The 23,987-nt window shown below is 39.6% G+C and overlaps 1 protein-coding gene across 1 annotated transcript; it reads left to right on the top strand.

Moving 5' to 3' along the window:
• The first annotated feature begins 5,084 nt into the window (after positions 1-5,084).
• Positions 5,085-20,258, top strand: LOC143735258 (uncharacterized). The gene is made up of 5 exons (XM_077225374.1): positions 5,085-5,210; positions 8,815-9,150; positions 9,365-9,697; positions 9,976-10,127; positions 16,309-20,258. Exons 1-5 carry the CDS (start codon positions 5,168-5,170, stop codon positions 16,324-16,326), a joined length of 882 nt encoding a protein of 293 aa, XP_077081489.1. The 5' UTR covers positions 5,085-5,167; the 3' UTR covers positions 16,327-20,258.
• The last annotated feature ends 3,729 nt before the right edge of the window (positions 20,259-23,987 follow it).

Raw genomic sequence — 23,987 nt, 5'->3', positions numbered from 1 at the left:
TAGAGACGATTTGCACCTGTAATCTTTGAAATTAACATAATTTAAAACCCACAAAAATGTGGCTTAATGGAGGTCTTGCTTTGAGTCTACATTGGTTGAAGTTACATTCAATGTAGCAACTTGACTTCCATGGCTTTTATCATCTGTGAAGAATGTTACTGATATTTAGCAAAAAAATATGTACATTTATAACTTACCAGTCAGACGGCACCAGCACAAACAGAACAAAACAAACACTTGAAACATTCTTACATTGTGACACCAGCAGCTCATCTTAGTCTAACTGAAACCTGCAGAGATGTGGTTGTGGTTGTGGATCTGCTTGTAGGTGAGCAAACCTCCAAGCTCATTAGGTAAAATGAGAAGAAAATTGGAATATTGTGTGCATCTTCCTAAATTTCATGCTGAATTAGAACTTTTTGATTAGAGATTTAAATGGTTTTACAATTCACTTTCATTCAAATCAATCAAAATTAAATCAATTATAAATTATTGTGTATGGTTTTAAAAATTAAAACCATCTGCAAACTCATGTTGTTGTACTAGCAGCTCATCTCAGTCAAACTGAAACTGCTGTGGTCGGTGGTTCTTCAGAGATACGGTTTGATCTGCACAAAGATCTTTTAGGTGAGAGGGGGCATTCAGTGTGTTTGTGTTTAGTTTGCAGGTGAAGTGTTTTTTCCTGTGCTGCTTGTAATGAACCTAGCAGTTGATTCCCTCATAAAACAGCTTTAAAGTAAAATAAAATAAAAATACTGAATGCATAAAAAACTGTCAAATCTGATTCACAGGTCAAACATGATAACATAAAAAACAAGACAGCCAAGCAATAGGTGTAATTTGCTGGAGAGACATGTCCACACCACTTTACATCATGTGGTACAGCTGTATCTAGTGCAAAGTAAACGTCTAGTTATGTAGCAGACTCTTCATTCTGGTGAAATTACAAAAACAAAATGCACACAAATGTGTCCCTGCTCTAGATATACAATCACTGATGAACGTCTTTGGTTTTAAAGGTTTTCTGGGTTCTCAAAGCGCTTTACAAGGGGGGAAATCTCCTCAACCACCTCCAGTGTTTAGCATCCACCTCGATGATATGATGCCAGAACGCCCACCACACACCAGCTTATTGGTGGAGAGGAGACGGAGTGATGAATACAATCACCATATATATATATAGTAAACTGTATATTAAACTAACCATGTTTCTAACATCTAACCGTATTTCTCTTTTTAGGCCTAACATGCTAACACTTTGAACACAATGTACTATCCTCTGTTTTTGAATGTTGTATGTTGTGTTGCCATACCCCTTTGACTTTGGTTGTGTGAGTGTATAAATAACAAATATGGGAAATGAAACAAGAAAGATGTCTTGAACTTGAAACCAAAAACAGTTTGGTTCTACCTGGTAACAGAAGGGTTTGCATATGAATGACTTATCAAATTGTGGGAAAAATTTGTAATGTGTCATGTCATTTTTGCAATACCTCCTTATTCTATAAAAACTGTTGTATTTGTGTTTTCCGGTGGGATTCTCAATGAAATTTGTCTGAGATCCTCCGGCCTTGCTTCTTCTTGGGGGAGATTCTCTGAGAACTGCTCGAGAGATCATCCGGCCGTGATTCATTTAGAGGACATTTGCTTAAGTCTGTTTGGAAGTCTGTATTGCTGCGCAGCAAGAGGGAACTTGCGCTTTACCTATTAAAGGGGCAGGGACTCACAATTTATGTTAGGAAAAAGAAGGCTTGGGAAGGCAATGAGAAATAACAACAGGTTTATTTATTAGAAGTGCAGGTAATGGCTAAGCAGGTAAGGGAATTATATTTCTTGGATGCAAATCAATAACCAGAGTTTTACTGTGTTGCAGGTGACGTTGGAGATTGTGTATTTGTGGATGGTGAACGTGGAGAGCACACACTTCCAGGGATGGTCCAAACAGGTGAGTATACATGTACAGGTCTTGAGTGTCGTACAAGAGAGATTTTGTCTGAGATTGTGAATGTGACTGATTCTCGTCACTGTTAATACATGTTTATTTGCGACTAACGCCTGATTGACTACAACTTGGATTCTGATTTGGGTTGTGTTCACCAGTGATTTGTAAATATATACACACACATAACATACACACAGAGAGACACACAAACAAACAAACAAACAAACAAACAAACAAACAAACAAACAAACAGGTGTGACAGAAAAAGAGAGCATTTTTATAGAAATTGGGAAATAAAATCAATAATTCCAGTATGAATCTAAAAATGTTCACACATAAATTAACATGGCATTGGAGAGAAAAAAATACTATGTGGAATGAGCATGATTACACACACACACACACACACACACACATGCACGTGCGCACACACAAACACACACAGACACACAGGTGTTTACTCTTCACTCCTGTTCATATCCGCCTATAGCTGTTTGTTTTTTGTTTTTATTTCCTTTTAAAAATTAATTTCTTATTTTAAAGTTAATCATTTTATACATTTCGATTATTTAAATACTATGAAATTGCACTCAAGCATTTTCTTTTAGTGGTAACTTGTGGCATTATTGCAAATTTATTTGGCATTATTTGGCAAAATGTATATAGCATTATTGCAATAACAAGATACTTCAAAAGACCTCAAACAACAACAAAAATAATTCTAAACTTTGACAAAATACTGATTTAATGTATTTTAAACGTTTAAATATATATATTCATAACAAAAGCTGTTATAAGAGCATTAAGTCACATCCAGAAAAATGAATGGATCTCTATGGGGCCTCTGCTGGAAGTATATGGTAATTACACTTTAAGGGTAAAAATATATTATCTACAAAAAAACATCTAACCAGCAGATGGCAGAATTATGCATCTAACACCTAGATCAATATCCAGAAACAATTCCTATTTAAATTCGATCTTCATTAATGTGTTTTTTTTTCATAAAAATGTAAAATTTCATATTTATGCTAATGGTGTTGTTGAGGAATTCTGCAGTAAATAGGTAAAAAAAGTACTTCATATCCCCCAAAACACAGCATAAAAATATAAATGAGAAGTAAACGAAAAAAATATATATAATTTGTATTATTAAAATGCATATTTTTTTGTACAATAGCTCTATTTATGTCTGGGGTCATATAGACCCCAATAGCACTGAGTGTAAGCAGGAAACTAAGACCATATTAAAGGGTAGCTAAACCCCTGGTCAGAGCCTGACTCCCGCAGCGCACCTGAGACCCGCAGTGACGGATTAATTGACAGCTGCTGTCAGACTCTAAAATGGAAAGTGACTGGAGTGACGCAAGTAGCTTTGCAACAGAGCTGTCATTTGAAGTCGAGGACTTTTCTCCCCCACCTTCACCTGAAGTGGAGGAGGGTGAATTGTCTGTGGGCACAGGGCCAGAGCCATATCAATTCAACCACTGGCTCAAACTGCGGTCTTAAAGGGACACCAGGCAAGCCTGAGTGTTTTTTTCTCTACGAAGCTCCCCCTAGAGTCTGGTAGCAAATGCTTTCAAACACACTATCGTAAAAACGAACTATTGTTCCTCCCCCCTCGCAGAGGAACTGGCTATTTCAAAACCAGTTATGTCTACGAAGAATTTAATCTCTATTTATTTGCAAACTAAGTTACACAAATAAAACTGACAGAAGAACGGCCAAACAACTACAGAAATCAAACGTGTTTGCTAATGAAAATGCTAACATCAAAGTTATAGTGTCTAGCGTACTAGTAAGCCCGTAACAGACAGCTATCATAATAAAAACCTTTACAGACAATAGCAAACATTCTGAGGTCTCAATTACTTGAAATTTAAATATTAAACAGTTTATTCCAAAGATACTTACAAGTGCAACAGCAAGAAGGCCAGGTCAGCATCTGTTTTGCAGGCTTCTGTTTCTCTCAGTTCTCGCCATTCTGAAAAAGCCGGTCAAATATTTACTTGAATCTGACTTCTTGCTCGGTCAGTCTTCCGTTTCCTCTATCTTTTGTCCTCCGACAAAGATTTTTTAACTTTCTGCTTCTTTTTTACAGGCTCAGCCATGGCGAAAATGTGAAGAACTCAATCTATCGGTGTCCTTTGCTTATAGCCGGTGCTTGAATGGGGGCGTGTACGTGTGCAGTGCTTAAGCAATTTGTTACATCGTGACACCTGATATCACGCGATACTTCCTGACTTCTCAAAGTTGCAAGTGAGGTTTTTTCCGCTCTCGGGCACCAGGGGGGTGCGAAACCACCACCATTCAACCCGAAATATAACCATTCCACTGACTCCGAAGCTGTTCAGTTAATGTAAAAAAGTTACTTAGATCACCTTTAACTGCCGCATTGCGATCAGCATCCGACGATGCTAGCGAAATAAATACTTCCTCACAGGGTCGCAAGATGACGTAAAGTACATGCATCTGATGAGTTATATCGAGTTGATGTCAACAGCCCGTGCTCTCTGTAGGCATATTCATAGTTTGCCGATATGTGAAAAAATCCAGCAAAATGCATCGGCACGTTTGTCGACCCCAGAGGATTAACTTTATTAACTTTTAAAATATATATGATCACTCACATCAAGACGCCGCTGCACTGCTTTTCAGCGCAAGCGGAGAAGCCCATTTCTACTCTATCCTGATCATTTTCAATACTCGCAATTCCAACTCCTGACTCGCTACAGTGGTTTTGACGAAACAATATGGTTTTTATACAGCTGGAATCTGCTCACATCACGTAGTACCGGTTACGTCACATAGTACCGCAAACATCCAATAGGAAAATTCAACTACAGTAGCCATCGTTCAACCTGAAGAGGGCAGCACTCTGACGTTTTTACACCATATATTGTAAAATTAAAACACTTTATACCCAAATGTCTAAAAAGTTACTCAAATCAATGAACAGCACAGGCCCCATTCTTACAGATCATTAACTAAAAAAAGTTGGTTTAGGGTTTAGTTCCCCTTTAAAGTAGGCTATATTACACACTTTTCATTTAGACCCCAAAGAATCATATTAACTTGTATAAAAATGGCATTATATGACCACTTTAAGAAAACTGCTGGCCATTCGTGAGGCTATCAGGTTTCCTAACAACAGCCGCAGCGTCCACACCTTTAAATCACTTTTATGAATTATAATCGGCATTCATTGTTTCAAGAGTGGTGAAAATGAAGATTCTCTTTCATTTGATCTGGATTTTACTCGACCACGGTAAGATTAAGGTTTGGACCTATTTTCTGGTGCATCGATTTCTTTGACTGCATAGGCGCATGACATGGTAACAACCTAACACTGTCAGAGTATTCACTGAGAAATCCGCATGACAGTTTCAGTGGCGTGCAGTCAGTAAATGTCGGTATTCTTTGGCATTGGTGCATAATCTGATTAAATTGACTTGAATGTGATGTAAATCGCTTTGAGCAAAAGCTTCTGCCGAATTAATTAAATATAATGTAGCCTCAAAACGTTCTTTACGCGAGTAATTCGAACGGTATAACAATAGATAATAACGACTCTGCATTATCCGTATCTTAATGAAATGGGGTGATCTGAAGTATTTTAATGGAATAATCTGTAATATGTATTATGAGTCTATAATCATTTTTATTATATAACTGTGCAAATATAGGGAAAGGTTGCAAAATACCCCTTGTAGAATCTGCAAAATGTTAATTATTTTAACAAAATAAGATGGATCATTAAAAATGCATGTTTTTATTTTATTTTTTTATTAAACAGCCTACTGTCCTGATTAAGATATTTTACATAGATGTTGTATAGCCTAGTCCACTAGAAAAAAAGAAGCTGAATTTAAAATGTCCCCGTTCAAAAGTTTACATATAGCCTATGTCAGGTCACGAGACACAGGATCCAATTGCGATTTAAAGTTTAGCTTTATTTAGAACAGCAAGAAAACAAGACAGGAAAAGCATGGTGCGTAAGCAGTTAGGTCCTTGGCAGCGCAGGGGAATGCAGTGGGCTGTAATCCGATCCTAGAAGACGGGGACCGCTGAAGGAAACAGCGGTGAACGTCAACCCGGGCAATAATCCAAAACGCAGGCACAGAGAGGAAACAGTACGTAAAAAACATGAGAACTGGGTAGATAAACTGCATTGACAGCGAGACAACAGAGAACCAGTACACGATCTGACTATGAACCGTCTTCTTTGGGTTTTTACGGCACGGCAGCTGCATCCTTTGAGTTGCATTACTGCCACCTTTCGGTTTTATTTAACCTTTGTTCTCATTCATACTATATCCGCCTATCTAATCCAGTCATCCTCAAAAGACCAAATATCAATTTCCTACCCTCCGCACTCTCTCCATACTCCATACATACTTTTTTACTGTATTATCTACCCGTCCTATTTTTTTTAAACTGTGTTATCATTTATTGTCTTTCCTGAGTAAATTTCCTGCATGTTGTAAGAATATGTTCTATTGTTTCAGCCTCCTGACAATGTTCACACATTCCTGTAGGATGTTTTACTGTAATTAAAAATGTGCCGTTAAGATTGCTATGCCCAATTCTCATCCTGCTGATTATCACCTGCTCTTTCCTCTTTGTTCCCCTACTTCTACCTATATACCTACATTGCTTTGGATTTCGTGTTGATGTCCCCCTTTGGAACTATGGTTATCCGGACCACACGTGTGTCTTTTAGTCCCATATAGTCCGTATAGTCATCCCTGACTGGTCTTAACCCAAGTGACGGGTAGGTTTAGGGGCGGGCTAAGGGGTAGGCCATCATCCCTGATTAGTCTTAACCCCAGTGACGGGTAGGTTTAGGGGAGGGGTTATGGGTAGGCCATCGTGTGGTCCGGATAACCGTATAGTACCCTCCCTTTTGTTGCATTATCCTAGCTCTGTTGCCATTGATGATTTATACTTCTCCACACTATGCCTTAATTTCCCCTCTGAGTTTGATAATTTAAAGTTGACTTCAACATCTCCTTTTTTAACTGCTTCTTTTGCCACCTTATCCGCTTTCTCATTTCCCTGAATTCCAAAGTGTGCAGGGACCCACAGAAATAGTGACAATGAACCTTACAAACACAAGACTACATATAGGACCCATAAACGAGACACACTTGCGGCTGGTCTGATCAGACCAGAGTAGTATACACTGAATGAACAGGCGAACCGTGACAGCCTATTTATTTTTAATACTGTGTGTTGTTACCTGGATGATCCACAACTATTTTTTGTTTTGCGATGTTTGTTCTTGAGTCCCTTGTTTCAGTTAAACTGTACATTGTTTTTCAGATAAATCCTCCAGGTCCCGAAAATTATTTTGTTTTCAAGCATCTTTTGCATATTTGAACCTTTTCCAGCAGTGACTGTATGATTATGAGATCCATCTTTTCACACTGAGGGACTCAAACACAACTATTAAAATCTTCAAACATTCACTGATGATGTTGAAACATGATGCATTAAGAACCAGGGGGTGTAAACCTTTGAACAGGATGAAGATGTCCAAATTTTTCCTACTTTGTTTAAATATCTTTTTATTTTATTTAGTCCTGCCCTTGAGAAGCATTAGATAGATACATATCCCCCAGAAGACAAATTAAGTAGAAAATACCTCTTCACATTAAAACGTTTACACCCCCGGGTCTTTATGCATCATCTCTTTTTTATAAATCAAGCTTTTTTTTGTCTTTTTTTTTTTGTCTTGTGGACTATTGTGAACACTTTTATATAAAATATCTTATTCAGGACAGTATTAAAGGGATACTCCACTTTTTTTGGAAATAGGCTCATTTTACAACTCCCCCAGAGTTAAACTGTGGAGTTTTACCGTTTTTGAATCCATTCAGCCGATCTCCGGGTCTGGCAGTACCACTTTTAGCATAGCTTAGCGTAGATAATTGAATCGGACAAGACCATTAGCATTTCTCAAAAAAATGAGCAAAGAGTTTAGATTTTTTTCCTATTTACATCTTGACTCTTCTGTAGTTACATCGTGTACTAAGGCCGACAGAAAATGAAAAGTTGCGATTTTCTAGGCTGATATGGCTAGGAACTATACTCTCATTCCTGCATAATTATCAAGAAACTTTACTGCCGTACCATTAGTAATGATATGACGCCTGAAAAAAGTCCCCAGCTCGGTAACTTCCAACGTGACCGGGACTAAGTTTGTCTAACCTGGCTATTAGACCTATTTTCAGGCGCTGCGTCACATCATCACGCCTGCTGTACTCATGGTACGGCAGTAAAGTTTCTTGATTATTACGCAGGAGTGAGAGTAGTTCCTAGCCATATCAGCCTAGAAAATCGCAACTTTTCATTTTCCGTCGGTCTTAGTACACGATGTAACTACAGAAGAGTCAAGTTGTAAATAGGAAAAATATCTAAATTCTTTGGTCATTTTTTTATGCTAATGAGATGCTAATGGTCCTGTCCGATTCAATTATCTATGCTACAGTAAGCTATGCTAAAAGTGGTACTTCCTGACCCAGAGATCGGCTGAATGGATTCGAAAACGGTAAAACTCAACTGTTTAACTCTGGGGGAGTTGTAAAATGAGCCTATTTCCAAAAAAAAGGGGAGTATCCCTTTAAATAAAAAATAACATGCATGTTGTATGATCCCTCTTATGTTGTTAAAATAGTTAACATTTAGCACATTCTGCAAAGAGTGTGTAAACTTTTGAGCATGACTGTACAATAAGATATTCTTCTGCTGTTTGTTTGCATGTTACATTATGAATACAGACATTTTTCTACTTAAAATCGATATGATCTGTAGAAAAACATTTTCACAGCACTATTGCATTTTTTTGTTTGGCTTATGTTTTTCTCAAGGTTCATCTGGTGTTAATACAGATGAAGTGTCAGTGTCAGCGATGGAGGGAGATTCAGTCACTTTATGCACTGGTGTTCAAACAAACCAACAAGAAGAGATTAAATGGTATTTTAATGACACTCGAATAGCTGAAATCAGTGGAGATCTCAGTGATATCTGTACAGATGTTCATTGTAATGAAGATACTGAGAGATTCAGAGACAGACTGAAGCTGGATCATCAGACTGGATCTCTGACCATCACAAACATCACAAACACACACTCTGGAGAATATAAACTACTGATCATCAGCAGCAGCAGCGACAGTAAAAAGATCGTCAGTGTTTCTGTCGAAGGTGAGTCATTTAAAAATGTTTAAATGCAGTTTATATATTTTAAAAGCACATTGTTAATTAGTGTTTACAGGCACAGACCAAAATGTTTCTTTTCAGATCAAAAGTCAAGAAAGGGCTTTTGCAATCGCAGTCATGTTCACAGTTCTCTCATGTTGTGTAGTTTTTGTTTGTTTTCAGCAAAAGATCCTCCAGCATCTGTTGGTTTGTGTTTCAGGTGTTTCTGCTGCTGGAATAGATGAAGTGAAGAGAAACGAGGGAGAATCCGTCACCTTTGATTCTGCTGTAGCAAGAAAACTAAATTATGTGATGACGTGGTATATTAATGACACTCTCATCACTGAAGATCTCATCGATATCTGTACAGATGTTCAGTGTAAAGAAGATACTGAGAGATTCAGAGACAGACTGAAGCTGGATCATCAGACTGGATCTCTGACCATCACAAACACCAGAAACACAGACTCTGGAGAATATAAACTACAGATCAACATGAACAAAAGCAGCTTCAGCATCAGCAGAGTGAAGAGATTCAGTCTTACTGTCATTGGTGAGTGTATAATTCAGTTTTTCATGAATTAAGAAAATCAGTTAAGTATTTTTAAATCAACTCAATAAATGTGGAGTTGTGAATTTGGCTCAATAACATTTGACTAATGTTATTAACTTGATAACATGAAAAATGCATTATATTTGTTTTCCAGTGAACGCTGCTTTTCATGTTGATACAGCTGATGATCAATATAGAAGGGTCTAAAGTAAAAAAAGTAAAACAATACTGGATGGATAATCATCCACTCTCTCGTAATAATGTCTGTTTCTCTGTAGATGTTCCAGGTTCAGGTCTGTTTTCAGGAGCTGTAGCAGGAACAGTTGTTGCTGTTGTTCTGCTGGTGTGTGTTCTGCTGGTGTGTGCTGCTGTAACTGCTGCTGTGATTTACTATCGTCACCACAGGACCTATACAGCAGCAGCACAGAGAGTAAGTATTACATACAGCTGATTTAGCAAGATATATGAGATTTACTGTGCATAAAAGAACAGTGGCATGATTACATTTTAATTTATAATTATAATTTTAATTATTATTAAATCCTCAAAACAAAAACAACTCCCAAATAAACGAAATAAAGTGCAACTTTTTGTTCAGAGAGCAAGTGTCTTAATTGTCAGTTCAAGAATTTTAGATGCGATATTGAAATCATAATACAATTTTGTATTACTGTATTATGGAAGATTTGATGCAATGTAAGATATCGGGGCTCATTTATAAAACGTGTGTAACCACAGATTTAATCTTAGAGTAAATGTACGCTAAAATCCACACCGGCGTTTATTTTAATAAAAACGGTCTTTGAAGTGGAAAGGTGTTCAGTGCCACGTCAGGGTCTGAGCAGATGTAAGTATGTTTTCTTCTGGCAGAGAGTCAGAGAACTGCAGGTATTTGGACATCTAAGCAAATCTTGCTGCGCCGTTCTCAAGTAAAGGTTTTGGACGTTGACTGGTGCTCTTTTATATGTTAAGTCAAGTCAAGTCATCTTCATTTATATAGCACTTTTAACAATGTAGATTGTTTCAAAGCAGCTTTACAGAGATAAACGTATAATTTAAGGTAACAGATCATTTTGGCTTTATAGCGGTTCTTTAATAAAGTTATTTTCCAGCTTAAGTTAGTTTTTGATTGATTAGCTTCCGTCGCAACAATCATTTGTTATTAAAATTGGGGGCCACTAGGACGACGCCATTCTCTCTACACAGACTTTAAACGCGAACAGATGAGAAACGCAGATGGTGCTCACATGCGTATTAAGAATTGGTTCCATAGTTATGTTAATGACATTATTACAAGACAGAGATTCAAAAGCATTCAGCTGAGCACAATTTCAAGATCATTAAAGATGTATTAATTTCCGGTAACACTTTATATTACGACCCGCAAACAACTGCGTAAGTAAACCGAAATTACGGTGTACGTTTCTGTAATTATAGTGTACTTCCGTGTAGGTATAAGGGAACAATATGTTAAGTTTTGGGTAATAAAGGGGTACAACCACATATACAAGCAAATTATTTATAATGCAAATATTTTAAAACTAACAGGTACCTAGTCCGTTAATATATTCCAGGCAAAAATTGTACGTCTGTCGTATATAAAAGTTTTTATCTCATTTCTGGCAAAATATGTTCTTTTGCAATGTAGTTACAGGGTAATTTTGACATCTGTGGGTTGTAAATTAAACATATATATATATATGGCTGTATGTAAGCACAGTATGATAAAAATTGAATTTATTGGCCTTTCTTACTAAATTACTTAACGTTAAGCCAAAAAAATTGTTTCTGCTATGATTTTAATTTAGAACGTACCATGTAGTACTTAGTACTTACCTTATCACATTGTATTGCAATGACACTTAAATGTCAGAGCAAATATACTGTGTAATTAAAACGTTTTTTGTTTTGTTTTTCTTAATAAGAGTACCTTTCTCTGTTATTACTGTGCAAATAGTGTTGTTTCGTATTGTTACATAGTAAGTAGTGTTTGTTACCCGTTTCAACCATGTATTTACAGGGTAAGTGTAACTCCTGCGGGCTGTAAATTAAAGTGGCACTTGTTACCCCCTTGTTCTGTGTAATTACTGGGTGAATACAACATTAAACCAGTATGCTGAAACAGACAAACCTAGCTTCAACATTAGCATTATCAACAAATTTCTAAATTAGTACTTGTAAAAAAACAGTAGCACAATTAAACCAAAAACATTTATTAAAACAAGTTTAACAATAAACAATCACAATGTTGAAATTAGATTAACACTGTACAAACTGTAAACAGCACAGAAATAAACTTGAAATCACACTGTACAAAGTGTATAAATAACAATAAACCTTTATTACCCAAAACTTAACATATTGTTCCCTTATACCTACACGGAGGTACACTATAATTTCAGAAACGTACACCGGAATTTCGATTTACTTACGAAGTTCTTTGCAGGTTGTATAATTGCTTGTTACCCCTTTATTACCCAAAACTTAACATGTTGTTCCCTTATACCTACATGGAAGTACACTATAATTACAGAAACGTACACCGTAATTTCGGTTTACTTACGCAGTTGTTTGCGGGTCGTAATATAAAGTGTTACCTAATTTCCCATTTGGATGAAAGGACTACGAACGGGTTTGTGCGTGCGTGCGTTCATTCTCTGAATCACACATACTCACATGTGATAAACACTCGAAAAATGTAATGTGTGGCTGTATCTATGCAGCATTTTCTAAATGAGGCCCATTGTGTTTAATATTTAGGGATAGAAAACCTCTGTACATCCACAAACAACAGGCAAAAAGACCATTCAAGTCTATAGTTGTTACGAATTTGCGTGGAAGCAAAGGCAGTAGGCGGATCTAAATGCAGCAGAAGACTTTAATTACAGATTCAGAACAGACAAGATACTCGTGGTACGCACATTAAAACATACATTCAATAACTGACCACGAACAAAAGAGCAGACAGGATTTAAATACACAGACGGGATGAGGGAACAAGACACAGCTGGGGCAAATCAGAACACCGAGCGGGACCATACAACCTAACAAGACAACACACCTGAAACAAGGGACCTAATAATGACATGACTAGGATAACAGACTACAATTAACAAGGCACAAACTGAATAAAAGACCAAAGACAGAGAAACCACAAACCAGAAACATGACAAAATGAATAAACACCGTAACATTATCCCCCCCTTCCATAAGGCGCGACCCCGCGCCGAATGAACATCAAATAGGGGCGGGAGGGTGGGCGCCCTGGAGGCTGACGAGGGCGTGGCTTGCCCGGAACAGGAAGCCTCCAGGGCGGAGCAGGACATGACGGCGGCCAGGGCGGAGCAGGATGAGGCGAAGGCCAGGGCGGAGCAGGACGAGGCGAAGGCCAGGGCGGAGCATGGCGTGGCAAAGGCCAGGGTGGAGCATGGCGTGGCAAAGGCCAGGGCGGAGCACGATGAGATGGTGGCCAGGTCGGAGCAGACTCAGACGAGGATGAGGACCATGTCGACGTCGTCTCCATGGCCCTCACGGAGTACCTTCTGCCCCCCCCCAAAAAATACTTGGGGAAATCCTCGGGAGGAACCTCCAGGTGGTAGATGGGTTCTGGGCAGGCCTCCCGGAGCTTGAAGGGCGCAGGCAGGACGAGGTGCAGAGGCGGGGCCGGCAGGGCGAGGCGCAGAGGCGGGGCCGGCAGGGCGAGGCGCAGAGGCGGGGCCGGCAGGGCGAGGAGTCTGGGAACGCCCTCCGTAGCCTGGCGAAGCAAACGAGTCCTCCTCCTCCTTCTGCGACGACGCTTCACTGGGCTTGATTCACTACTGGACGTACTTGACTCAGTAGACTCACTTGACTCAGTAGACTCGGTAGACTCACTTGACTCGGCAGACTCGGCAGACTCACTTGACTCGGCAGACTCCCTTGACTCGGCAGACTCACTTGACTCGGTAGACTCACTTGACTCGGTAGACTCACTTGACTCGGTAGACTCACTTGACTCGGTAGACTCACTTGACTCGGTAGACTCACTTGACTCGGTAGACTCACTTGACTCAGTAGACTCGCTTGACTCGGTAGACTCGCTTGACTCGGTAGACTCGCTTGACTCAGTAGACTCGGTAGATTCACCCGACTCGGTAGACTCACTTGACTCGGTAGTCGGTTCACTTGACTTGGCACATGATTCACTTGACTTGGCACTTGATTCACTTGACTTGGCACTTGATTCACTTGACTTGGCACTTGATTCACTTGACTTGGCACTTGATTCACTTGACTTGGCACTTGATTCACTTGACTTGGCACTTGATTCACTTGACTTGGCACTTGATTCACTTGACTCGGCACTTGACTCACTTGACTCGGAACTTGACTCACTTGACTCGGAACTTGACTCACTTGACTCGGAACTTGACTCACTCTACTCGGAACTTGACTCACTTGACTCGGAACTTGACTCACTTGACTCGGAACTTGACTCACTTGACTCGGAACTTGAATCGGAACTTGACTCACTTGACTCGGAACTTGACTCACTTGACTCGGAACTTGACTCAGAACTTGATTCACTTGACTCGGAACTTGACTCGGAACTTGACTCACTTGACTCGGAACTTGACTCACTTGACTCGGAACTTGACTCACTTGACTCGGAACTTGACTCACTCTACTCGGAACTTGACTCACTTGACTCGGAACTTGACTCACTTGACTCGGAACTTGACTCACTTGACTCGGAACTTGACTCACTTGACTCGGAACTTGACTCGGAACTTGACTCACTTGACTCGGAACTTGACACACTTGACTCGGAACTTGACTCAGAACTTGATTCACTTGACTCGGAACTTGACTCGGAACTTGATTCACTTGACCCGGCGGCGCTTGACTCACTTGACTCGGCGGCGCTTGACTCACTTGACTCGGCGGCACTTGACTCGGCGGCAATTGACTCGCTTGACTCGGGAAGCGCGGTCTCACTTGACTCGGCGGCACTTGACTCACTTGACTCGGGTTCGTCGAGGCTGAAGCGACGTGCGGGTTCGGAAGACAGAAGCTCAGCCTCAGGCAAGTCGATCTCGGCAGGAAGAAGCTCAGGCATGTCGGTCTCGGCAGGAAGAAGCTCAGGCATGTCGTGGAAAGCGGGCTCGACTCGGTTCACGTGAAGCGCAGGCTCGTGGAGCGTGGTCTCGGCTGAGCAGCTGAAGTGAAGCGCGGGCGCGACCGGGCTGACGTTAAGCGCAGGCTCTCGCAGCTTCTCCTCCACGCCTACAGTAAACGGGGAACCGCTCCACAACAGGGCCAGGTCAACGTACCATTCTAAAGATCCGTGAGGACCAGGTTCGGGCATCAGAGACCGGAGTGGTTCCGATAATCCTCTGCGGAAGAAGATCTTCAAGCCGTGGGTGTTCATTTGCGCGAAATATGCCAGCTCGAGGAATTCTGCGACATAATCCTCGATGGCGCGATTCTCCTGGCGAAGACGGAGGATCTGGACATCAGGACTCCAGGTAGGCATGGCTGCTAGATCCTAGGGGGTCAGTTATTCTGTTACGAATTTGCGTGGAAGCAAAGGCAGTAGGCGGATCTAAATGCAGCAGAAGACTTTAATTACAGATTCAGAACAGACAAGATACTCGTGGTACGCACATTAAAACATACATTCAATAACTGACCACGAACAAAAGAGCAGACAGGATTTAAATACACAGACGGGATGAGGGAACAAGACACAGCTGGGGCAAATCAGAACACCGAGCGGGACCATACAACCTAACAAGACAACACACCTGAAACAAGGGACCTAATAATGACATGACTAGGATAACAGACTAGAATTAACAAGGCACAAACTGAATAAAAGACCAAAGACAGAGAAACCACAAACCAGAAACATGACAAAATGAATAAACACCGTAACAATAGTATTAATTGTATTACTTTAAAGGTGGCACATTATGCCCCTTTACAAAATATGTAATATTAAATCTATGGTGTTCCCAGAATGTGTCTGTGAAATTACAGCTCAAAATAACCCCCAAATCATTTATTATAACTTGTAAAATGTTCCCCTTTTTGGGTGTTTGCAAAAACATGCAGTTTTTGTGTGTGTCTCTTTAAATGCAAATGAGCTGCTGCTCCCGCCCCGTTCACAAGACCTTTACACAAACTTCAGGTACAATAACAAAACTTGCAACTTTTAGATGTGGAGTTACATTGATTCATCTGTTTCTGGGGGTTTTCCATTTAATCCTCTTCTCTCTTGTCTCATCTGAGTCTGGGAATCTAAATAGTGTTCAGTGCTCGTCTGAGCAGCGACTACAGAACAGTTTGCATGCTTTCCTCGAACTTTTGCCATTGCGTTAGGACTGGTTACACTGTGGTAGCCTAAATCAAATCGCGGCGCCGTGGGTGTTGATGTACAGATGTATCTGATCAGCTTATTTTTTGACATGCTTGCAGAGAATGGTTTACCAAAACAAAGATGCTGGGTTGTCACTTTTCATGTTTTCTGGGTTGGTAGATGCGCCAGATTTTAGCACTTAAACATGGTACAAGTCAGATTATCATGATATGTCACCTTTAACCATCTGTGAATCTGTGTTTTCCTACAGGAGAATGATGGCTTGTGATGATAACTCACCATGGGACCCGAATGACATTACTTTAAAAAGGAGGATTCCTACAATCAGACTCAGACTGAGGCAGCCAATAAAACAATGTAACATAATTTATAATTTTGATACTTTCATTGAAAGTAAGGACACTGTACTTGACACTGAAGATCATTAGGAAATGATAGAGAGAGGATCAGCTGAAAGTCTAATCGCTTATCATTTAGCTAAATATTTTTTACTTATAAATAAAGATGTTATTATAATAAAAAACACAAGCGCCTATCTTGTGTACCTAATCTTTATCCAAATGAGTCAATATTAAATCAAATCATAAGAATTGATTTGTATTGAAATGGTGAAATTTGTCAAGCAATAATATTAATAATAATAAAACGTAGCTTTAAGGTCACTATTTGGGTTTCTGAAACATTCGGAATAACCCATTTACATGCGTGAGCAGAGAGAGTTACTCCTGTGTGCATGGAATTTGTAATCATTTGGCAATATCCCGATGTAAACGGCGACGCACGGTTAGCGTCTGGACGTACGGACAATCTTAAGACGCAATATGCGTCATTTCCGATTATTCTTCCTGTATCCAAAGACAACAACAGCAGCAGCAGCACGCGGATAATGAATAGTTTGGGGCAGATAGCGATCGCCTTCGTTTGCGCATTCCTCCTCGCTCCAAAAGTGTGGTGCTGTGCTGCGTCTCGTCATGTTTACCTCTACTTCTTGTTTACTTCCGGTATACTGCACGCGGGTTTTTGTATGCGCTGTCTCTACTCAAAAGACCAAGATTCCTTGCGAATAGAACATGCGCAGAACACAAATCAATGTTCCTTTTGATGGGGATATGCCGATACGCGTTTACATGACCAAATATTCGGGTTAGAAAAGGGTTACCCCAGGGATCATATTTGGGTTTTTAAAAACCGGGATATGAGTATTTTCTGGTCTTTGCCGGTGTTTACATGGCCGTGCGCGACCGGGTTATTGCTAATATTCCGGTTTTGAACGGGTTATTAGCTGTATGTAAATGTAGTCACTACATATTGCAATTCCATGTATACAGGAGTAACTCTCTCTGCTCACGCATGTAAACGGGTTATTCCTAAAGTTTCAGAAACCGGAATAGTGACCTTAACCCGACCATAACCCGAAAATTGGCTGCATGTAAACGTAGTCAATGTTACATGTTGTCACTAAACCTAATAAAATTCTGTTTAGTTACTAAAATAAAACAAGCTATACTCAAAAGTTGGCAGCCATGGATTCAGACAGGAACAGTGAATGATTATCTTGTCATTTTCATTATAAGCCCTAATGCACCGAACTGGTTTGACACATCAATCATAATATCCTGCTTGTTTACATCCTCACTATTAGAACTGACTGCATTTCCAGAAATACCTCACAGTCTCGGAGGACTTAAAGAGTCACTCCACCCATTTGCATTAAGCTTTCCATTGTTAGAAACACAGTTATACTATTGAATGGTCGTGCAACACTCTCTCATTTTCACCTGAGACGAGAGAAATCCTCTATTTACCTTTTTCACTTCCTCCTACAATGACGCAAAAATCGTAATTTTACGTCATTGTAGGAGGAAGTGAAGACAGGGGGATTTCTGTAAAGACTACAAGCACTAGATCTCTAGCCTGGTTCTACCAGACTCGCGTACATTTCATTTGTACAGAGAGTCTGGCCCCGCTCCATTGACAAGCGTTAACTTCCTTGTAGCCAGGTATTCTATTGAAGTCTAAAACTATTGGATCTGCCCAGAGTCACTCTATCTGCCATAACCAATCGCTGACGTTTGGTCGTGACACATGTCTTTTCCCGAATCCCGTGGGAGGATGGCCATAAACACAAAACTAAGCAAAGATTGTTCTTGCTCCGGCTTTAACTTCTTGATATTCGGCAGCGTTGCCACAACGGACCGAATGGCTTCGCTCGCATCTTTCTTATTTTAAACTACAACTCAAAATAACGCACGAGTCGACTTCAACGTCATCGTTCTCAGCCACTCCCTCTGTTCGCTGATTGGCCCGGTAAAAAATTGATCGGAGAAAACCAAAGTCTACAGCGCAATCCCAGACGTAGTACTGAAGGAAAATGAAATTGAGCAGAAGTGCGTAGGAGGGCGGAGCCAGGCTACTAGATCTCACCCTTTCAAACCCGCGCATAGGGGGCTGGACCTAATGCGCTAACAAACCAATCACAGATCAGTGCCACTGCGTTTGATTTCACCGGCAGAAACTTTATGAAAATATGGACGAAGGTACTGAATATGCAGACGGATGCATTATGGAGGATTACACATAGTGTCAGCCATCTTTTTTGGAAGGTAAGCTAGCAGGCTGTTGTTCTGTGGAGAAAGCTGAGTAGTAACTTTAGGGGTTACCGTCCTCTTTTTCCCAGACATGTCCGGCCGTCAATGTCCGGGATTCAGGTTTTGCTTTCAGCGGTCGCCATTCATTGTTTACATGCACAGCTTTTGTTTCAATCTAACTGAATTCATTCTGATTGGTGAATCTGAATGTAGTGTTTACATGAACGCTAAACAATTGATCGGTTGATGTGCGTTTTAACATTGCTAAGAAAATTCCCGCTCCTCCGTGAGAGATACGAGACCGGTGCGTCTCACAGGTGTCGCTCATCAGTAATCACGCCACCGGCCTCACGTCGTTCTCCACACGGCCTTAACTCGTCCTGCTCGCCACAGTAAACATGAATGGCGACTGTAGAACGCAAAGGCCGAATCCCGGACATTTTGGGCGATCTCGAAACACATTTTCGGCCAGACTCACGGAGACTCACTAGTAGCCTAGACTTGTTGTTTAACTACTGCGCTCTGTAACCGGTAGGCGTGGCCTCCTAGGGCAGCGAAGCAAGTGCATTCTGGGAGTTGTTGTCTTTCATCCACATAAGCCAAAAATACATTTTCTGTCTTTTCTCAGTCTAGAAAGCTCCAAATTGAAAAATAATTTCACATTTCTTCTACATATATGACCCATTTTAAATACACATTCATGTTTCCAGGTGGAATGACCCTTTAAGTGCTCTACTGCACTCCTGATACTGAAGCTGTTTTTACTGGTATTGTTGCTATAACTGGAAAAGTATGATATCAATATTTTGCTTGTTTAGTTTAAACATTAACACTAACCCTTAATTATAAACATTCATCAGAAAACACTGGTTGACCAACTGTGAATAGCCTGGCTTTGTATATGTCCAGCATCTACACCAGAACCAGCTTATTCATATTCATATATTTATTTTAAAGTTTGTGCATTAGAGTATTTATGAAAATACTTGGTGTGATGCTGTCAGGAGGAATATTACAGCACAAATTTCACACAAATGTGTGTATAAAATATAAAATTATAGCAATTAAATCATAGTGTGTCTTCATACATTTGCTAGATATATCTTTATCTTCATTGTTAAAATGTGCAAAAATGAGTCACAATGAAATGGTCAAATTCAGATATTTTACGAGGTGCTGATTAGTTCTTTCATGTTATTTGTTGGCATGTGAGGAGGAAGATGTAGAGACATGTTATTCGTCTATGTTTTTTAATCTTGTGTCTCGTTCAGTTTTGGTCATAAATCATGTTCAGTTGTGTTCGTCAAGCATCTCGTGTTTCTTTCAGTTCTATTGTGTTCAGCTGGGGTTTATGAGTGTGTGTTTTTTAAACTCATGGCATTATTGTATTTTGCTTATATGTAGAATATTATCATATATATATTTGATGAAAATGATTTGGCCAGTGTAGTCTTCAGCTAGCTGACTTTGGTTCTTTCTTTTGGCAATGCTCTTGTTATTTTGTTCCTTTTTTGGATGGTGGATGGTGTCTTCTGTATGGTGCTCATTTTAAATATGTAAATAGAGAGACTCATTTATTTTAAGTGTCAAACCAAATAAATGCTAAACTCAAGCCTGTGCCTCTGATTTTACCATCATTTATAAGTGGACACTAATGCTTTAGTTTTTTAGCACTAAAGGTTGTTTAGTAAGAATTTTCTTTAGTAAGTACATCTTACTCTTTCTGTAAGAGACTTTACATCAGCCAAGGGGAAAAAGTGCCTTAAAAACCACAATGTTTTTTTTTCATTTCTGAAACAAGGAAATTAACTTGACAAATCTTTGGGTGTTTATGTGATATTATTAAAAAAACATATGATTCACTCATAACAGCTGGAATTTATGTCTCCAAAATATTTGTGCATGTTGTCAGAAATAATCGTGGACTAAGCCAACAATGGATCATCAGGTTATAAATTATTTCACTTTCACCAACAGTTATAGTGATTGTTACTACAGTAAAACTGGTCATGGTATTTGAGCCCGTTCTCATCCTTTGGCGTCATACATGTGACGCATTGTACATTTCGTTGAAATCTTACGCACATGGCATCCTTTAGCATCAATATGAGACGCAGAACCCAAGGCGTCATACAGGTTACGCTCGTCTAAATCCAACGCACATGGCATCGTTTAGCGTGAATATGAGACGCAGATCCCAAGGCGTCATAACCGTACCCTACCCCAGACCTAAACCTACCCATAACAGTGCGTGTTATATTGACGCTAAAGGATGCCATGTGCGTAAGATTTTGACGAAATGTCATATGGCGTCACCTATATGACGCCATTATTTTGGTCACTTGGAGCCAATAGAGATGAGGAGTATGGAGATGTTAGTTAAAGCCTCTTGCACTTCAAGAGAGAATCTGTTACGATAATGAAAGAGACCAGACAAAAGACACACACGAGTGAACCTGAGCAATATCAAAAGCGACCCACAAAATATAGGCTACATAATTTGATGTTATTGTAGATTTTAGCCAAAAAACTTGCTAGTTAGTCTTAGCCTCTTATAGATCAAGGCTGCCAAGATACATTAACAGTAGGCTCAAGGCTAGCAAATAGTAACATTACTTTAGGCATTCGAGCGCTATATCAACTAACATGGTCTTACTTCCTTTGAATTTGCACTGCATTTGTGTTGTTTTAATTCCACTTTCCATATTGACATCGCCAGCTATTCACTGTTAGATCAGTTTGATTAGGTTACACGAGCTAGATTCACTGGAAACATAGCATACTGAGGACATATGCTGGTTACAGCCATGTAAATGCAAGAAGAGCAAAAACATGATGTGTTGTACACTACTTTGAAACCGCAGTGTGTAAGCTTAGAATAAACTATCATGATGCAATGTTTAGTGTTCAACTATTAAGTTTATTTTTCATTGATAAACGTTGCTTTCGTAAACATAGGCCTATTTTAATCTAAAGTAGTAAAAGAATGTTAATTGGCATAAATAATTTTGCTCAGTTGGCTAAGTGGAGAGGCGCACACTGGTCACGAGAGGGCGCACTTGCTATACAAAACCCTCTCGTTCGGCTGTCATATAGCCTATTTTTCCCTCCCATCTCATATTGTTTTTTCATAAACATGTCCCGTTCAGAGGCTCCGTAATAACAAATAAAAAAAACAGTGATAAAATATCTTCTACATTTTTGTAGGTTGCCACTGGGTTGAACAACTTTCTTCAGGTCAGATGTGGCCAAAACGGTAAAACGGACAGGAGTGGGTCCGATAAATACATGTTAAACCATATTTCATATTATCGTGGGATAATCGAATCATAAATATTAAATAAAAACATAGAATTGTGTTATTCGAGTCGTAATAGCGCAGTGCGCAGAACATGAGAATGACAGATACTGCACTGATTTAATAAAACTGAAAAATATTTTTTCATCTGTTAAAGGAGCCTTCAAAAAAAAAAAAGATAATACACATTTTATTCTGTAAGCCGTGAATGTAAGCTTTCAAATACGCATCAGCAGGTTCTGGAGCGTTTCGCTCCCGTCACTGAGAAGAAAGAGGAGGGACTGAGTCTCATCTTGTGCTTCATTCAGTTTATCTCAGAGGAATCTTAATAATGTGTCCCACTGCGTCACCAGACCAAAATCCCACTGCACTACTGGCTTTCATTCACACTTGCTTTTAAACAGTCGGTCACATCAAGCAAGAGGTTACGTTTAACTGAGCGTCTGAATGCCTTGTGAAATGCAATAAAAGCAGGCCTTGCTTGAGCGTGCAGATTGAAGATACAGTACCGGCAGATGTTATAATTAATCATCTCTGACTTCTCTGATCTCTCCAATCGTCACGTGCGAGGGAGATATGTGTTCCTATTTCTCAAGATGACTAAATTGAGCTGTGTTCCTATCAAACTTTTCAGTCTGTAATTATAATACATTTAGTGGGACATCTCATTTACCTTAATTTCTGTCCCTGAAATTTCTCCAGTGGCAAAAACTTCAGATTTTAACTTCAAACTTCAAAGCTTAATTGTGTGCTATGATTCACCACAACATTAGTGAAACTGGTACAAACATGACATCACATTAACAGATCCGATTTCCCTGATTGGCATTCCTTAGTGGGAATCACGAGAATCAGATTTTGAAATGGTATTTTTCTCTCTTCTTATCTCTACTTTGGAAATTTGGGATCTATAAGTAAGCTGTCATACAAAGGGAGGCTACTGTAGTTTACTCCATATCATTATTGTAGGCTATATACTGAATGAGGTTTGACATGCAGTTTCTTTCTGACACATATAACACATGTAACTACTATTTCTGCATGCCATGCTTAGATTATTTCCATTAACATAGGATCAAAATTAATGTTTAACAGGTAAACTACCAACAACAAGCAAGCATGCTCACTGCTCAGACTAAACTGTTTCTCAAATATTCCCCTTGGCTCCATTCCATTGCAGTCTGATGTAAAGATAAAGTGAACCGAGGTAAGCAGGACATCCACACTGACAATCATCTTCTGTAGTTTTCAGTGTCCACACATTGATAAATCATTGATAAACCAACATTTATAAACAGAATTGTTTTATGACTGAGAGTCACATTTCTGTGTATTTAGAGCGAGTGGTTTTCAAAATGTGGTAAATCACACCATTGTGGAAAATATATTTTAAATGATGTTTTATAAACAAAGTTTGGGAGGAGCACGTTCAAATAATCAATCCAATCAACTTGTCATCAAACAAATAATATGTATACCTTATCAGCATGAGATGAAGCATATATTTCTTCACTCTGTCAACTCACCTAACATTCCTTGACAGTTTTTCAGCATCCGTCCACTACCTCGACTCCTCACTCGTGGCTTATTCTTCCACAGCCAGTAATACAGGGGGAGTACTCTGGGTTCAGAGCCGAATACCGAGCCCGGAGCCTCTCCTCGGCCCGCACGCCAAAAACACTTTTATTCTATCTGACTTATTTGTGTGAACTCGTGAAATGTGCTTTTTATTTGGACATATTCTACATCTAATTTCTGATCTGCAATTTTATCATAGCTTTGTGTGTCTAATCATTAGACCCTTAAGGCATTGCTCACACTCTTACATTTACTGTGAATGGCAAGAATAGATGATTCACATGATAGGACAGGACTTTGAAACACAGTTAATGTTTTCCTTGTTGAATATTTGCAAATAACAAATAAGGGCGATGAAATTCCCTTTAACCGAATAAATTGGCCAAGGACATGTTTGCACTGTCCAGCGGTTAAAGTTGACATTAGGTTTGCAATAAAAACTCCAGCAATACTGACAGACAACAC

The sequence above is a fragment of the Siphateles boraxobius genome, unplaced genomic scaffold, assembly GCF_051911475.1.
Source record: "Siphateles boraxobius isolate OS27281-9 unplaced genomic scaffold, OSU_SipBor_1 13, whole genome shotgun sequence".
In the NCBI taxonomy this organism is placed as follows: domain Eukaryota; kingdom Metazoa; phylum Chordata; class Actinopteri; order Cypriniformes; family Leuciscidae; genus Siphateles; species Siphateles boraxobius.
This window is presented reverse-complemented; position numbering and strand designations above follow the sequence as displayed.

Excerpts from the sequence above, each read along its gene's own strand:
- LOC143735258 (XM_077225374.1), top strand. The coding sequence starts at position 5,168 with ATGAAGATTCTCTTTCATTTGATCTGGATTTTACTCGACCACG. Across the intron at positions 5,211-8,814 it reads CTGGATTTTACTCGACCACG|GTTCATCTGGTGTTAATACA; the intron begins GTAAGATTAAGG and ends GTTTTTCTCAAG. Across the intron at positions 9,698-9,975 it reads ATTCAGTCTTACTGTCATTG|ATGTTCCAGGTTCAGGTCTG; the intron begins GTGAGTGTATAA and ends GTTTCTCTGTAG.